This window comes from Triturus cristatus, chromosome 8 (genome assembly GCF_964204655.1).
Source record: "Triturus cristatus chromosome 8, aTriCri1.1, whole genome shotgun sequence".
Taxonomy (NCBI): Eukaryota; Metazoa; Chordata; class Amphibia; order Caudata; family Salamandridae; genus Triturus; species Triturus cristatus.
This window is the reverse complement of record NC_140591.1, coordinates 364,359,376-364,372,788: the sequence shown is the minus strand read 5'-3', so window position 1 is coordinate 364,372,788 and position 13,413 is coordinate 364,359,376. Positions and strand designations below refer to the sequence as shown.

The following is a 13,413-nucleotide window of genomic DNA, read 5'->3' as shown; positions in this document are numbered from 1 at the left end:
ATTAATTGACGATTCGCCAGGAAGGTGTAGACGCCGAGCGCACAGTGTGCCCAAAGCAGATGGGGCGGCAGATGGAAGTACAGATTGAATTCGCCTGATCCTCTCGACAAAACAACCGTGAAACTTAGTAGGATGGTGGTACGAACCCGACCAACACCCCCTAACCTTCATTGTCTTTTCGTGCAAACAAACATTGCTACAACTTACAGCGATTATTATTCATATGTATACATCAGAGCAGTTGCTCAGAGGCCTATGTTAGTTTTTTTTTTATAATGCAACAAAACAAATGCAAGAAATCTCAACCTCTAGGCGGACTAAACCATAAATACATGCTAAAATATCAAATCAAAGCAAATACAAAGGAACAAAGATGTCCTTAAGAACAGTCAGCCAGAATACACAAATGGAGTAATACTAAGGTGCTTCTGGGTCCATGGGAGCAAGGTTGCAGAAGATTACACGTCATAAGAGTTACAAACATAATTACCTTCCTTCATTGATGAGCTCAATAAATGCAAGCCCTGCGTTCTTCTGAATAGAATTCTGCCATTCCTGGAGGGAGAGAAGGAATTGCACTTCTTAGAATGAAAGCAAATGGTTTGTGACCTTGACTGTTTGTTATTGGTGAGAGGGCATCGTCATTCAACATACTTTCACTGTCTGTGCCTTGGTTTTAGTTCATTAACGATCCAAGATCGGATAATTGGCACATTTATCAATAACGACACTAAGGGTATTTTCAGCAGACATTAATATATACGCAATTAAAGACATCTGGCACAGCAAATGGGGGGCATTTGCCAAAAAGGCAGATTTTTGACAGATTCGTCTGCTCACTGATTCAGAACTTCATTCCGTTGGTAATAATCTCTCAACATTTGGCCATTGGTCGCGGCTCCCTGTTTTTATTCATAAAGCTTAAAGAACAATGTCTTCGGCCACTGGCAAGAGAAACACATTTTACTACCACTCTTAGTAAATGTTCACCTGCAAATTATTATCTTCTTGAGCATTTTCACAACCACCAAAAAGCCAATAAAACTTAACTGTTGTGGATTATATAAGCCATAAAGCAACAGGACATGGCATTAGCACACATCATCAACATTAATTGCACAAAGCCTTCACTAATAATTTTTCTTAGGTGAAACTATCATGAGAAAACACAGGGGAAAGATCTGACTTTGAAAGATCCATGTCAGATGAGCCAGATTAATGGGTGGATACATAGTAATTCATTTCAAAAGGAGAACAAAGGACATTGATAGTTCACTCACCCCAATGTAACCCAACACTACTTGTCACAGAAATGAAGACATTTTTGTGACACTTGGTAAGATTATTAGCATCTAACTATTGCAATATCAACAAGTTCAGATGACGTTGAATCCACTGAGCATGTTTCCACTGCTATTCTATAGACTCTCAACTGTTCTCGCAATTAGTAGTCCAAGTTTGTTAAATGTGAGAGTTGTTGGAAGTACTTGACAGCATTCCACAACATGGGTGGCCACATCTAGTGGATTAAGACTGATAATGCTTGTTAATAGTCCAAATTCAATGTATAATGTGGTTACGGGGATTGACTTCTAATCTAAATCATTCGTTGAAAATATATACATATATATATATATATATATATATATATATATATATATATATATATGAGCTTCTGCATGTATTGTCGTAGTATTTATATATTTATAAGTTTTCATATAACGCATACTTGGCCCGAGACATCAGACTGCCTTACAGAACACAGCACACCTTGTTCAGATAATAGTAGGAAATAAAAGAAGGGGAGTGTGAAAGAAAAATTATTGTAAGAAAGCATGGTGACAACTTGAAGAAAGGCAAGTCTCCAAACTTCTGAGTATGTTACAGAGATATATGAGGGCAAATATGTAACTGCTGAGGAACATGCAATTTAGGTCATATAATGAGTGCCAATACAAATAATACAGCAGGACTGGATGCAAGCATAGACCATGGAAGGTGGAGGGGGACAAGTGTCCATCCTAATTCAGTATAAGAAGAAGAATCATGCTTTCACAACATGGCAGCACCGGTTTCAAAGTCTAAATCTAATAACTGCTACAGTCAAGGAAAAGGTGCAGTTAATACACAGACATATTTAAAAGAAATTGCATATGCGACAGAGCATCCAATCACTTTAGATAGGGTTTGCATTCGAGTAGAACCTATTGAAGAGGAAGTCTTTGAGTTGTTTTTTGAAGGCTGTTAGAGCGGTTAAGGCCCGAATTTCTTGTGGGACTGGGTTCCACATTCTGGGGGCATGTCAGAGAATCATTAGCATATGTTCTGTTTGTACCTGAAGAACAAGTTACTTATCTTCGGTAACGCTTTTTCTGGTGGATACAGTATATGCCTGTGGATTCCTCACCTTGTGAATATCCCCTGCGCCAGCATTCCACAGAACTTTTTTTCCACAGCTCTCTACGCCGAAGTGGATGTCATAATACCTCGGCTCCGCTCGCGACTCCGTATGACGTCACTGGAGCCATAATAGAGCCACGTAGGCGTGATGACGTCAGTTCCACCCATTTTTTCCGTGCCTCCGAGGTGAACAGGTGGACCAACGACAGATTCAAAGTATACACAGTATACAACATTCTATCAAATATACATAGTACATATACAAAAGGAAAGCTAAAGAACATAAGCATTTCCTACCAATGTACCAGATAGAAAGAATCTGCAAAGTATAACAACATCTCAAGCAAGACATCCTTTAAGGTATACAAAGGTGGACAACGGGGAGGTGGGTGGGCCAGTGAGGAATCCACAGGCAGATACTGTATCCACCAGAAAAAGCGTTACCGAAGGTAAGTAACTTGTTCTTCTGATGGATACATCTGCCAGTGGATTCCTCACCTTGTGAATAGATTCCCACAGCAGTCCCACTCCCGGAGGAGGGTGTTCACCTTTTTATACCAAAAAGTCTTGCAAGACAGAGCGCGCAAAGTGGCCCTCCCTCCTCATCTCAGAGTCTAAGCAATAATGCTTTGCGAAAGTATGGAGGGAGGCCCAGGTCGCGGCCTTACAAATGTCTGCAACAGGAACACCCCTGGCCAAAGCCGAGGTTGAAGACTTAGCTCTAGTTGAATGAGCTCTAATCCCCTGAGGAGGAACCTTACCAGCAAAGGCGTAGCAGATCTTGATGGCTAGGATGATCCATCTGGACAGAGTGCGCTTGTGCACAGCTTTTCCTTTAGAATGTCCAACATAGCCCACAAAGAGCTGATCGTCCAAACAAAAGTCTTTCGTTCTGTCCAAGTAAAAGCTCACAGCTCTTTTTGGGTCCAGTCGATAAAGTCTTTCCTCCTCCTTGGAAGGATGAGGAGGCGTATAAAACACAGGGAGAGAAACAGACTGCCCCAGATGAAAGGGAGTAACTACCTTAGGAAGGAAAGCAGCCCTGGTCCTAAGAACCATCCTTTCAGCATGTAATGTTAAAAACGGGGGTTTAGAACTAAGAGCTTGAAGCTCACTCACCCTCCTTGCCGAGGTTATGGCTACAAGAAAGACCGGCTCAAAAGACAACAGCCTTAAAGGACAACTATGAAGGGGCTCGAAAGGAGACCCCATCAAGAAAGTTAAGACAAAATTAAGGTCCCACTGTGGCATTACAAAAGGAGTAGGTGGAAACCTATTAGTAAGATCTTTGATAAATCTTAATACAATAGGAGATTTAAATTATGACGCCTGATCTGGAAGACACAGAAAAGCCGATAAAGCCGATAGATAGCCCTTGACCGTGGCCACAGCACAGCCCTGCTGAGCCAAGGAAAGAGCAAACTGAAGCACATTAGAAAGATGGGCTTTTAAAGGATCAACGGATCTCTCTCCACACCATTTAACAAACTTAGACCACCGATATGAGTAAATGGACTTGGTGGAGTGTCACCTGGCCGATAAAATAACATCCACCACATCAGGCGGGAGAGAGAAGGAACTCCGGTTGCCCTGTTCAATCTCCAGGCATGAAGGTGCAGGCTCTGGAGGTGGGGGTGAAGAACCTGCCCCTCCGAATGCGAGAGAAGGTCTGCCCTGAAAGGGAGACGGAGCGGAGGGTGCGATGAGAGGTGAAGTAGATCTGTGTACCACACCCTTCTTGGCCAATCCGGGGCGACCAAAATAACTTGGGCCCGGACTTGGCGAATTTTCCTCAGAACCCGAGGAATCAAGGGTATGGGAGGAAACGCATAAAGGAGTTGTGAGGCCCAACTCAACTGAAACGCGTCCCCCAACGTCCCCTGCAACGGAAACTGGAGACTACAGAATGACGGGCAATGCACGTTCTCGCAGGTGGCGAATAGGTCTATCCGAGGAGTCCCCCACGTCCGAAAAACGTGACAAACCACCTCCGGATGGAGCCTCCACTCGTGGTCGGCAGAGAACTGCAGACTGAGACTGTCCGCACGTACGTTCAGCACCCCAGCCAGATGATTCGCCATCAAGCAAATCTGATGATCCTGAACCCAGGACCAGAGCCTTAGCGCCTCCCTGCAGAGACGATACGACCCTACTCCTCCCTGCTTGTTGACATACCACATCGCAGTAGTGTTGTCCGTCAGGACTTGAACCGTTTGACCGCGAAGGGAAGGGAGAACGGCCTTGAGCGCCAAACGTATAGCCCGTAATTCCAGAAGGTTGATGTGAAGCAGCCTTTCCTCTGGAGACCAAAGACCCTTGATCTCCAGTTACCCCAGATGAGCACCCCACCCCAGGGTGGAGGCATCCGTTATCACTGTGGCCACCGATGGAGGAAGCTGAAAGGGCTTTCCTTGAGACAGATTGCCCTCCACGCTCCACCAAGACAGATCCGCTGCAGCTTCTCCCGAGTTCCTCACAGACTCCCTGAGATCTCCGTTGTGCTGATATCACTGCCTGCGGAGGCACTACTGGAGTGACCTCATGTGCCAGCATGCATGGTTGACCAACAGAATGCAGGAGGCGAACAGACCGAGCAGTCGAAGGACCTTCAGAACTGGAACAACCGCTCCATTGTGGAATAAAGGTATAATCTCCTGAATGTCGAGAATTCTTTGAGGAGGAGGAAATGCTCGACACACAGTAGTGTCCAGTACCGCCCCTATGAACAGGTTGCGTTGAGAGGGCACCAGGTGAGATTTGGGTACCTTGATTGAAAAACCCAAGTCGAATAACAGCTGAGATGTTACCTGCAGATGATGTAGCACCATCTCTGGGGACTCTGCTTTCAGAAGCCAGTCGTCCAGGTAGGGAAATACTGGAATCCCCGACCTCCTGAGATGAGCAGCTACCACTGCCATCACCTTCGTGAAGACTCGAGGTGCGGTAGTAAGACCAAACGGGAGGACCGCAAACTGATAGTGTTGCGACCCAACCGTAAAACGGAGATACTTCCTGTGCGACTTCAGGATTGGGACGTGGAAATACGCATCCTGCAAGTCAATCGACACCATCCAGTCTCCTTGCTGCAACGCTTGAAGAACCTGTGCAAGGGTCAGCATCTTGAATTTCTCCTGTTTCAGGTAAAAATTCAAGACTCTGAGGTCCAGGATCGGACGCAATCTGCCGTCCTTCTTGGGAATCAGGAAATACCGGGAGTAGCATCCCTGACCCCTTTCCTGCTCCGGAACCACCTCTATCGCACCTTTTTGTAGTACAGCAAGGACCTCCTTCTGCAGAAGAAGCAGATGGTCTTCCGAGCAGAAACCCTGGCAAGGAGGGTAAGGGGGAGGAAACTCCCGAAAGGGAAAGGCGTACCCATTCTCCACAAGGTTTAAAACCCAAAGGTCGGTCGTGACAGATTTCCAACCTCGCAAAAAGTGGGACACCCGACCCCCCACCGGTCTCACATGATCTAGGATGGGGGATCTAGGGCTGCTTCCCTGAAGCTTCATTGGGAGCAGAGGAGGCTGAAGATGAAGATGGGTTGCGGCCAGAACCTCTCCTACCCCTTTGTTTTCCTCTATACGACCTATAGAGGGGATTCTGCTGCTGCTGTTGTTGCTGCTGCTGAGGTTGCCGGAAGGAACAAAATGAGGACCTCCCAAATCCTCTAAATTTCCTGAGTCCAAATCCCTTAGAAGGTGTCTGTAAACCCAAAGACTTCGCAGTAACCCTGCTATCTTTAAACCTTTGCAAGGCGGAATCAGCCTTCTCGCCAAACAGCTTCTCTCCATCAAAAGGCAAGTCGACCAAGGTGGCCTGAACATCCGCCGAAAAGCCGGAAGAACGAAGCCAAGCTTGCCTCATAGTGGCTATCGAAGACCCCATTATTCTAGCCACAGAATCAGCCGTGTCTAGGCCCGACTGAATAACCTGCCTTGCAGCAGCCTGAGTGTCCATGACAACCTCCATAAAAGAGGCTCTTCTTCTGGCAGCTTAGGAGCTAATAATTTCATAGAGTCCATCAGCGCATGAACATAACGCCCCAATAAACAAGTGGGATTGGTTGATTTAAGCGCCATGCTTCCTGAAGAAAAGACCTTTTTGGCTGTCTGATCAGTCTTTTTAGAATCCCTTTCCGCAGGTGTTTGAGGGAAGGCGCCTGAAGAATGCTTCGAGCATGAAGCTTGCACCACAAGGCTTTCTGGAGAAGGGTGGGAAGAAAGAAAGCTTGGATCCCCGGAGTCCCCCTATATCTCCTTGCCACTTGTCTGGAGACTGCAGGCGAAGAAAGTGGCTTGCGCCAAACATCCATCACAGGCTCTAAAATAGCCTCATTAAAGGGCAACAAGGGCTCAACAATCGAAGATGGTGAATGCAGGACTTCAGTTAGGAGGTTTGGCTTATACTCTGCAGAGGGCAACTGTAAGTCCAGCAACTCTGCAGCTTCCTTGATGACTGAATGATAAGGGGCCACTTCTTGTGGTGGTGAAGACCTAGCAGAAGAATGCTCTCACTCCGGAGTAGTATCAAGACCACTAGCATCCTGAATGCCTTCAAAGTCATCAGAAGATCCATCAACCTCACCTTCTTCCACTTCCTCCCTATAACGTTCCTCTTCCAAAACCCTCTGGGCCTCTCTTCTAGAACGGATCCGAGGAACCGGCGTCGGCAGCGCCGTACGTGGAGTCGGTGGAACCGAATGTGGAGTCGGCGGCGCCGGGTGTGGAGCCTAAGGAGTCGGCAACGGCGTCGAGGAAGGCTCCGAAGAAGGCCGATCCAGACGAAGCCGGGATGGATCACCAGGCAGTGCCGGAAACTGCCACGAAGGAGCCATCGGCAAAAAGGGCATAAAGGGAGCCTGAGCATAATGCTGCGGCCCTCCCAAAGTGTATGCCATACGACCCACGGGACCAGATGGTGCGCTGGATGGGAAGGCAGCCCTTTGAAAAATCCCATACATCGCATTGAGGAAATGCGTTGAATCTGGACCCGGAGTCGGGAACTGCGGATATCGGATTGGCCCTGGATCCGGTCGAGGAGTACCAGGAACCGGAGACGAAGTGTCCTCAACTGGCGCCGCAGGCTCAGCTGGTCCTGGAGAAGGCTCTTCCTCCTGATCCGGTTCGGCGTCAGAAGCTGGAGACTCCACTGGCGCCGGTGACTGCGCCGGGGACTGCTCCGGGGACCGCGCCGGAGTCCGCTTCGGCGAAGGTGACCTCTCTGGAGACATTCGAGAAGGAGATGGAGATGGAGATATAACATCCTTGCTTCGACGCCGAGGCGACGGCGACCTCGAAGCCTTACTCCTCGAAGACTGGCGCCGAGAGCTATGCTTCCTCTCCTTATGATGTTTCTTTGACTTCGAAGAGTGCGAAGTCGACGACTCCGGCCTCGATTTCTCCTTCTTCCTACCTCTTCTTTCCTTCTTTGCCTTGGCCATGAAGAGTTTCGCCTCCCTCTCCTTCAGGGCCTTGGGGTTCATCTTTCTGCAGCTGGAGCAGTCATCCACATCATGGTCCGACGAAAGGCACCATACACAATCCTCATGGGGGTCAGTCATGGCCATGTGACCCCCACATTCCCTACAACGTTTAAAACCCGACTTCCTTGTCGAAGACATAGCTTATCCAGAAACAGTAACCCACTACAAGACTACAAAGTAGCATGAGAGTGCTGGAAAACCATTACGTGTCGACGGCACGGAAAAAAGGGAACTGACGTCATCACGCCGACGTGGCTCTCTTATGGCTCCGGTGATGTCATACGGAGTCGCGAGCGGAGCCGAGGTATTATGACGTCCACGTCGGTGTAGAGAGCTGGGGAAAAAAGTTCCGTGGAATGCTGGTGCAGGGGATATTCACAAGGTGAGGAATCCACTGGCAGATGTATCCATCAGAAGGCTGGGATTTCAAGTAGTAGGGAGTCAGTGCTGTGAGGTTGAGGGAATCACCACAGGGTTTCAGTTTCTTAACAAGATAGGGCGATTGTTCAGAGTGGACGATTTTGTGGACTAAGCAGACAACTTTAAGCATGGATCTTTCTTCAATACACAGCCAATTTAGAGACTACAAGATAAGAGTGACCTCGTCAAACGGGGAAGCATGCGAGGCCATGCGAGCAGCAGCATGTAGTGATGCCGAAACCAGATAGGATGGCATTTCCATAGTCCTGATTAGATAGGACCAAGACTTAACTCACTACTTTAAAGTCATGAACAGAGAGAAAAGGTTTGATCCCATGGATAAGTTTAAACTGATAATTTTCTTTTTTTGTCGTCATTCTATTATGGTTAAGGAAATTAAGGGCCTGATTTAGAATTTGGAGGAGAAGGTATTATGCTGCAAAACTGAAGTACCACCTACCTCATTTAGAGTCAGACGGAACTTAAGCATGTCAGCGACTGAGGCTACTCTGTCTTGCCGCTGACATGCTCTTCGGTCAGCCCCACAGAGTAAAGGCTGTCTGACCCAATTTAGAGTAGGCAGACAAAGGCCAATTTTTACTTTCATACACCACTATTCAAAGCGTGACAGTAAGTGCAAGTAAAGACATTTTAACGACCCTCACGCCGTGGGAGAAAATTCCCTTTGGGATTAGATTTCTGAAAATAAAAAAAATAGAAAAGGATTCTGAAAGTATACTGTATGGTACTGTCATATTGACAGAGCTGCACAGAACACTTCCAATGCATTAACAGGAACCGCCGTGATAACAGTACCTGCCAATGTAAGAAATGTCTGCTGGGGCTGTGGACGTTTCTAAATCCTGAGTACGGTTACTGTGTCATGGAGATGGAGTATTTTACTCTGTCCCCCTGTAGAAGGAGGAAAATACACATTCTGCAATCTAAGTCAGCTCCTAGGTATTTTGTCTAAGGTGAAACCAAGAGATTTGGCATTTTCAGAGAAGAGATGATAGTGGAGCAGTCTAACATAACCATTCTTGGACTGGAATGGATAAAGAATTCAGTGAGAAGAGAATGAACTCTGTCTTATGAGGGGTTGAGCTTGAGATGGTGCAAGGTCATCCATTACTGAATTTAATCCAGAGCAGAGGCAAGTCGGGAGGTGTCAGTGAGGGAGGAGACTTTGCAAGGACACTCAGTGGTTCCAAGTAGAGGCTAAATAGGGTCGGGGCTACAACAGAACCTCGAGGGAAACCTTGAGACTGTTGAAGGGATAGAAAGGGGCATTTTCCACTTAGATCACTTGTGAGCTGATCTCTAGGTAAGACTTAAACTTCTCTAGGGCTTTCCCTTCAAAGCTCATATAGTCTATCAAGGTGCAGACCAGATTGTCATGGTTGACCATATCAAAGGCCACTGAGAGGTCAAGATGGATAGGCAGGAATGAGGCTCTATTTTTGATAATTTTGACAGCACTGTCTGTAATTTGCAGGATGGTAGTCTCCATACTCTGACCTTCTGTGAAGCCAGACTGGAGCTCATCTAGCAGATTGCTGGCTTTTACACAATTATTTAGTTTGATGTTCACACAGTTCTGCAGGATGCTAGCTAGAAGTGGGAGGCTGGAGATCAGCCAATAGTTGTTGAGGTCCTTGAGATAATCAACTTTTTTTTTTATGAAAGCCTTATTTTTAGGCAGTCAGGGAAGGCTCCTTGTTAAACAGAGGTTGATAATGTTAGACCAATGTGGCATTAGAACATCACACACTTCTTTAGCTCGGATGGCCGATAAAGAGTAAAGCAAGTGGTTAGCAGGGTTGATCTTGGAGATGTTGTTATGTAGTCCGGTTCTTGAGATGTCCCTAAAACAGGACCGGGTGTTATTGGATTTCCTAGTAAGAGAGACTTGGATCCATCAGTTCAATACGAGTTCTAATGGAATACCATTTGGCTTTGAAGACACGATTTTTGTATTTTCTATAACCACAAGAAGTTCTAGATTATTTGTGGAGGGTTTTGTCACCAATATGCATTCAAGCAATCTGAGGAGTTATCTTTCTTCCTTGAAAACTTAAGAATACTGTAGGTGCTTTCTTTTTTCTTTTAGCCCCTTTTTTCTGAGAGGTGCAATGTCATCCATGGTCAAAGTTAAGGTGTTGGTGAAGTGGTCAGCTGCTGTATTTACATCTCATTGTTCCATGGCGTGCTGGAGTGTGGCAGTCTCTCAGCCAGACACATCTCCAGGTCATCATGGTTGATGTTTCTGGTGTCCCTAGTCAAGCTTTTATGTTGTTTAGGTTGTCTAAAGGTTATGGATGTGGAGAAGGAGAGTTCAAAATGGAGTTCGCAATGATCAGACCAGCCCACAGTGATCGGATCAGCAGTGTGTATATGTTCTCTTCCTGCGATAATCAGGGCCATGGTGGCCCTATGATATGCATAGGTTTCAGAGAGTATTGGGTCAGGGCATTTTTGAGAAGGAATGAGGAGGGGGCTAGATAATGCTTATATTTGGGAATTCTGCAATGCAGGTTGAACTTGCCAATGAATATGTAGTGGTTGGACAGTATAAGATTTGCTTTGAATCACAAGTATTGTTATTGTAACATTTATGACTGATAATGAATACAACTATGACTCAGTTTACATTATTAATAACTGATGTCCCTATACAGCATGTTTATTGATACTTGTTCATTTTATTTGAATTTTAGGAATCACATTTCCCATACATTCTTTATTTGGATCTGTATGTAATATAATGAATATCTTATTGTGATCTATACAACAACATGAATATAAAAAGTAACATTATAGTTTTCCATATTTGCTGTGTAATATAACTTGCAAAAAGACATAGCTTTTGACTGCATACAAATGGATATTGCATTACTATTTGCACTTGGTTTGAGGTGTTGGTATTAGGTCAGGTATCCCCGCCCCATGGTATTCATGGTTGTATTGAAATTGATCATCATTGTTTCTAGATGAATGCATAGTATTGTCGTCTTATGCATAATTATCAAATCTCCTATTTGACAGCTTAATGCAATATGCAATATAGTGCTTGATGAAGCTTTCTGCTGTATTTTCACTACTTGGTTGGTGCTGGTGTTGTGTTTATTTTTGTTTATGTATATTCTGTACCCTGAACAAGTGTTAAGAGAATGAAACACGTGGACTACAATCAAATCAGTTTTATATGAAGAATGGATAAATAAAAGGCTTTAACATGAACTACACTTTGGACCACTGCTTGTTTCTTCAACTGAACATTCATGTTAAATACTGGTTGATATGATGTGACCATCAATGCACTATATTGCTACACATGCTGGGTAACATCGTTTTGTTTAAATGTTGGGGATTTATTCCTTAACAGAGGGTTTGTGATGGCTGTTCCCTCTTACCCGTGCACATGTTCTTCTTTCTTTCAGTTGTAACTTCACGTTTTATTACTTTAGGTGACAGTGGTAGGTTTGGCTTGAATTTGTCTTGCCCTAGCTATCTCTAATAAATTCTTTGTTGAGTTCATCACGTATATAAGCTTATGAGGTAATATATTAAATAAGTATGTTGAGCATCAAAGCTTACAAATATCAGATAGTTGTAACAAGTTACCTTCAGTAACACTCTTTCTGGCAGATACTCTATTTCACCACAGATTCATCACCTTCAGAATATTTCCCAGGTGCAAGACTGGATCTGGAAACCTTTTCATTACAGTACTCCCACATGCTGCTAGGTGATGCCATGCAGCTCGGCACAGACTTTGTTCTGCTCCGGAAATGACCAAGTGGAGCCCCCTATAAGAAGCACCCCGTCCAATGCATAGCAGAGCTTAATGCAGTGGTCTATCTACCTCAACAGAGTCCTTTTCTGCACTGCCTTTCCTTTTTTTGTCCCAAAGAATCCCAGAAAAAAATAAATTGTTCAGCCTATGGTCCTTGGTATGACGCTGGGAGAGTGGTGGAATGTCCAACATGGTAAGCAGTCACAACTTTAAGCAGGAAGTCCTTATCACCAGTTTGTCCAAATAAAAGCTGATGTAGGGCAGTTGTACCAATAGAGACAGGAGTTCACATGCAATGGCCAAAATCGGGGCCAGAAAGATGACTGGGGCCCAATCGTTCCTGATCTCTTCAGAACTTGGGGAAGGAGAGGCAGAGGTAGGAAGGTGTACCGGAGTCCAATGCTCCACTCGACCCAAAAATGTTTTGACACTCTGCGTTCTCAAATGTAGTGAAAAGATCTAGTCAGGGTTCATCCCTCTGTTGGAATATTTCCTGTGCCACCTTGGGAAGTAAATGCCTTTCGTGATCTGCCAGGCATCCCCAGCTGAGCTTATCCTCCCTGAGCTCAAGGATCTCACCAGGCAGCTCATGATCAAAGATATGCCCTGAGGTTCCTGCAAACTCTAGAGTTACAGGACCCATGACCCAATGCACTCTGTTTGTTTCAGTACCACGTAGTGTTAGTGTTGTCCGCGAGACCCTATACCACCATGCCCTTGATGGACGTCACAAAGGACTTCAGCACCAGAGGAATGGCCTGCAACTCCAACAGATTGTGCACTCAGATCTTAATCTCTCCAGATGACCTCCCCAACCCAGCAGTGACAAGTCCGTCACCACCGGCAATTCTGGGTGGGGAAGGGAGTGAGGCCTACCACTAGGCCAAATGCAGCTGAGCAGCAATGACTGCAGATTACATGCAATCCCCGCCGAAACCTGGATGACATATGGTTGCCTTGGTGCTGACCCCGGGGAACTTCAGATTCCAATGCAGAGCCCACATCATAGTCAGCAAGCAGGATGCAGGAGTAGAAAAGGCCGAGATGCCTCAGAGATGCTCTCACTGAGATCCAGGACCGAGGTTGAAAACATCAGGATCATAGCCCGATTTCCTGAATGGAGGGGAGGCACTGAACTGCATCGTGTCCAAGAAAAGGTGATGTAAGGCGACATGGAACATGATGCAGTATGACAATACTCTGTAAAGAATATTTCTGACCTATATATCTATGCACTGTAGCAACTGTTAATTGAAGCCAATAAAAATTATTTTAAGCAAGAAAAAAAGGAAGTTGCTGTGAAGAAATCAGG

At 45.5% G+C, this 13,413-nt stretch overlaps 1 protein-coding gene across 6 annotated transcripts in view; it reads right to left on the bottom strand.

Annotated features, from left to right (window-relative positions):
- The window catches only part of NBEA (neurobeachin), a 1,788,010-nt gene that overhangs the window by 820,535 nt on the left and 954,062 nt on the right, over positions 1-13,413 (bottom strand). For all 6 annotated transcript variants that reach the window (XM_085621699.1, XM_085621702.1, XM_085621701.1 and 3 more), the window contains one exon: positions 491-555. In XM_085621699.1, the coding sequence (XP_085477825.1) occupies positions 491-555 (65 nt within the window). The remainder of the gene's footprint in view (positions 1-490; positions 556-13,413) is intronic.